Consider the following 4940-nt stretch of genomic DNA (forward strand, 5'->3'; position numbering starts at 1 on the left):
CTGTGTCTTCCAGTTTTTCATTATTTTTCTTATGATGAGGATTCACGTTGCAAACAAAAGTTTCAACATTATATCTGAATTCTGACAAAAACTCTCCTTAGATAGATGAATATAATATAATATAATATAATATAATATAATATAATATAATATAATATAATATAATATAATATAATATAATATAATATAATAAACAACTCCTTGTACAGGAACGTGGTGCTAACTCATGAAGCAACTTTGCATAGAAAGTATTTATGTGGTTAAGAAAATATTTCATATTTTCTAAAGATACAGTGCATTGAGAAAGTTGAGGAGCAGAGGAAGAGGGAGAGAGAGTGTGTGTAAGTGTGTGTATGTGGGGGGGTTCAAAGTTTCCCTTTTTCATAGCTGGACACGTCGAAGACACAGAAGTGGCTTAGGGACAACTCTGAGGGGCCCAACCACAGCCCTGACTGGAATGTGCAGCTTTAATTGCTGTCAAAAGTGTCTCAATACTTTCATAAAACTTAGTAAAGTTGCAAAAATGTCTAATTCCTCTTTTTACTTCTTTATTATGGGACATTTGGTGTAAATTGATGAGGAAAAAATAATTTTGACTATTTTATCATAGACTACAAACGAAATAGGGAAAAAAGTGAATAGGGTTCTGAAGACTTTCTGAATGCACTGTATACCATTGATGTATGTATATGAAAAATAGTCATGTTGTACTCATTTAAAGAAATTGATTCTGTCATTTAAAGAGGCTGAGTTACAAAGAACAGTTGAACTAAATTACAAAGTAGAACAGTTATTAGCAAGTTGAAAACCAGCATGTTAGCTTAGAGAATCCCAACCAAAGGGAATGCATTGTAACAGTACATGACCAGGATACAGATAAATGACTTGTGGTGGATAAAAAGTATGTACTTGTTAAAAACATTAAAATAAATAATGTACTGTACTCATTCAGCACCTGACAGGAAATATTCTGATAATGAATAATACTGACCAAGCAGACATGAATATATATCATTTTGATAACAAAATACTTATCTACAAATGTTTGTAATTGGATTGATATATAAATATGTGTAACAATATATATGTATTTTTATACATATATATTTACAACAAAAGGTGCACTTAAATAATGTCATCGAGGAGATGCGGGGTGCCTACCCAGTCCAATGTCCTGGGCTCGGAGGCAGCCATAATCATGCACATAAACTGTTTACCCGTCCTCTTATCAATGGGATAAATAGTTGTGGGTGTGAACCTCCTGTTACTTTCCACAAACTCACAGAGCTGCTGATACACTTGTGGGTATTCATGGCGTAGGAAAACCCCTCGAATTCGTAACTCTCGTTGTATATTGATAAAACAGATTTCCCTGGCCTTCCTGCCTTCCTCTCCTTCTTTGTCGATGTCTGCTGTTCCTGGTGGTGGAGTGAGGATCAGTGTTTCCATGTCACTCTCTTTCCTCTGAACCTTTCTCTCTGGGCTGAAGGAAGCCAGGGCAACCTTTGCATATTTTCTAACAGTTGGAGCTTCGTTCCTTGGTGATGGCCCATCAGGCAATTGCTCTCCAACAGCAATCGATACATTCAAGATGAAACATTCGTTTGGGTCATACTCTTTGCCAGCTTCTTGCAGCTCCTTACAGTACTCCCCCAGGTTGTCCTTGAAGCTTTCAAGCTCTCGAAGAGACAGATATGTAGGAGACATAAGTAGGCTATCCAAGCCGTACTGCAGGAAACTACTGGATGACGAAGGGTTTGGAAAACCAAGGAAGAGAACTCCTCTGCCTCGAGAAAGGTACCCAACTTTGGCAATACGGGAGAAAGCTTTGTGGACTTCAACAGTCTCCCGGCAGTGTTTGATGATGTGACGGCATGTGCTGCCAATTCTTCCATATAGGCAGCTTTCTTTATGAATGTCCCAGTCCTCCCTACGACAGTTACGAGAGCAGTAGTAGGTGTAGCAGCTGTGGCAGGATTTAAAATATAGGCAAGCATTGAACAAGGTCTCTGTCCTCCGGCATTTGTTATTGGAGCACATCATTGTGTCATCCTCATCTGGGCTCTGATCTGGGGAGCATTCATCTGCACTCTTCATTGCGTCACTGGCCCCATCCATATCTCGAAAAGCATCAGGATTCATTCTTATAGAGGTTGGCTGCTTGTCGAGGGGGGGTGGTTCATCTGCACCTGCCTTTGAACTCTTTCTGGACAAAGATACAGCTTCTTCCTCATCAATTAGCTTCTTCAGTTGATCCAGAATGTCCTCACTTGCCCTTCTACTGGGTGGTTTGTAATCAGTCACAAGATCTGCCAGAAGCTCATCAAGTTGTTCCAGGCTTTGCTGTAGTGAGGCATTGTCATGTGTCTTCTCTTTGGTTGAGGGTTCAAAGTCACAATGAGACAGTTCTTGAGCTTCAGTACTTCTGGAGTCAAGAATGTCCCAACTAGCAGACCGTCCTTCAGCCTTGCTAAGGTTGCCTGGTCGAATGTCATTATCAGTGATTGTTATCTCAGGGGTGACAAACCAGAGTTTGCTCGCTGTGCTTTTTGACATCTCTGTTGGGCTTTTGTCAATCAGTGAATTATCAGACATTGATAAGGCTGCATAGCGCCTAGGTGAACTGGAGAGATTGACCACCACTGGTTGTGGTTTGTCACCTGCGACTGCCGCAGACTTCCTGGAGTCAAGAAGATCATCATAGCTCTGACCCCGCTGTACAGGAAGAGGTTGTTCTCTCTCTACACGAGAATTGAGAATATTGTCCCAAGACCTGGAGTAAGATTTAGATTCTGTGCCAATTCTCGGAGGTTCTACGCATGGGTTGGCATACCAGGTTGTTAAGACAGGATCTTGCCGGACTCTGGTTGGAGTGACTTGAGATACATAAGAGGCAGGGTTGGTAGAATAGCCAGATGCATCAGAGCCATACCAGTCATCTGTTTGTGCCTGGATGACTCTAGCATGCCTTCGGCCCTCCGTGTAATAAGCTCTTGCTGGGATATGGTGCTCAGGAGGCATTGCATACATATCACTGGAATAATAAAACCTTGGCGGCGCAGTCTGGATTTGATAAGACCTTGGATCATCCCCATAAAATATTCTACTAGGAGGTGTTTGTATGATGTATGGACCTGGTTCAGTTGCTGTATAGGGTTTGGGATATCCTGTCTGCACAGGGTACGGATAGGGCTCCACCTCAGGATAATAGGGTCTTGTAGCTACAGCTTGCACCACTCGAGTCCTTGGATCTTGCACATATTGCACTTTTGGAGTGTATGTTTGTCCTGGTGTGTAACGTTCATCATGAAAGTAAGTACTTGGTTGAGGAGGAGCAGTAGTGACGTATCTCCCTGGGTCATCTGCATAAAAGAACTTGGTTGGCACATTAGGACTAGAATGAGCCCTTCGTTCCCTTCCATAGTATTCACCTGACGATGGCATTCTTTGCAAGGGAATCTCCATGGGTTGCAAGTAACTATTTGGCATGCTGCGGGAGTATTGATAAGCTTGCCTACTCTCTGTGCCTAAAGAGTCAGTGGGAGTTGGTGTTCTGGAGTAGGAGAAATGGCGTGGCACAGTAAGACTCCTACTGTGGTGCCTCTGCCAGGGTATGTCCACTTGAGGTGAAGGCTGTTTACGTCCTGAATGATGTAATGCTCCATTATCTGGTTTGATGTCCACCCGACACCTGACATGAGGGCTAGTTGCTGGTTTATCTAGACCTCCATCTTCTGAACCTTCACCAGCAAAATGAGGTGAATATCTACTGCTGTCACTCATTTGAGGCTGCAACTTAATGGGATGTACTTCAGGCATATGAGCCCTGGCTGCTGCATAGGATGACTCCCTACGAGGTGATACTTCCGGTCGCCAACGAGAGTCTCTTGGAGCCCTTTGAGACTCCCTTCCTTTCCTCCCAGAGGATGAGGACCCTTCAAAAGACACAGGGGTGAGACTGGTCTGGACCCGAGTGGCACTTTTTGACCTGGTCCTCCTTTTTTGTTCAGGGACAACAACCTCACTGGCCATATCAGCAGCCATCGGTTGAGGAGTTAACCTATGGCTAAAAATGTCTGGAGCAGAGAAGCGGTATCTCTGCTGGCGGCCCAAGGCATTCCAGGCAACATCTGGGTTAGCTGCATGCCTGTCTGCCTTTCTGTATGGGGACTCCATTGAGTAGTTGGGAGATTTGGGGTACTCCAATGACTTGTAGTCAAAGGTACGGCAGTGCCTCTTATTGACTTTGCTCTTACTTTCCTCCAGTGTGCTGTAATTTATAGAATCACATTGTTTGGAGGGTTGCAAGGACTTGTAGTGTGAAGAAAAGGGAATCACTTTTATATCACGATGCACAGCTGATACGATTATGTCAGGCGGGTCTGTGCGTGTCATCTTAAAGGGACTCCTCTAGTTTTCTCCATCAAGTTGCGTTAATGTTGATGTTGCCTGGAGAGATAACAAAGAATTTCAGTCAGTGACATTCAAGCTAATATCATGAGTCAGTATGGCATACTTGTTAGGTAACTACAGGAGTTTTAAAAATGATTTCCAAATCAGGTTCCATCATGCACATATGGAGAAACTCCACTCTATTCCCAAACATACACAAAAGAGGGTCTATCAGGAAGCATGAGGAGGGAAGAACAAGTGTAAACTTTGTATAACATTGATAAAACTGTGAAGAAATAAAAAATGAAAGCAGATGGTTAAACGAATATGGAAGAGAAAATGGTCAGGGAGACACAATCAGCGCTATATACAGTATCTATTCTTCATTTCTGCCAGTTGTAGACAGCTGTAACAGTTGTATGCTAGCATTGTGCACAGTAATCATAACTGTGATCATTATGATTTTTCCTGATGTCTGACTTCATTGGGGAAGTATGAGTAGTTTTGGAGATTTGAACACTGGATGCCTTCAGGCAAGGCAGGCAAGG

General features: G+C 42.7%; 1 protein-coding gene across 1 annotated transcript; it reads right to left on the minus strand.

The window, feature by feature from the left end:
• Window positions 1-1125: 1125 nt before the first annotated feature.
• On the minus strand, window positions 1126-4395 carry ajm1 (apical junction component 1 homolog; the record flags this gene model as incomplete). The annotated part of the gene is made up of 1 exon (XM_083983003.1): window positions 1126-4395. The coding sequence occupies one exon, from the start codon at window positions 4393-4395 to the stop codon at window positions 1126-1128; it is 3270 nt and encodes a 1089-aa protein (XP_083839129.1).
• Window positions 4396-4940: the final 545 nt, after the last annotated feature.

The sequence above is a fragment of the Trachurus trachurus genome (genome assembly GCF_905171665.1).
Source record: "Trachurus trachurus genome assembly, chromosome: 12".
Classification (NCBI taxonomy): Eukaryota; Metazoa; Chordata; class Actinopteri; order Carangiformes; family Carangidae; genus Trachurus; species Trachurus trachurus.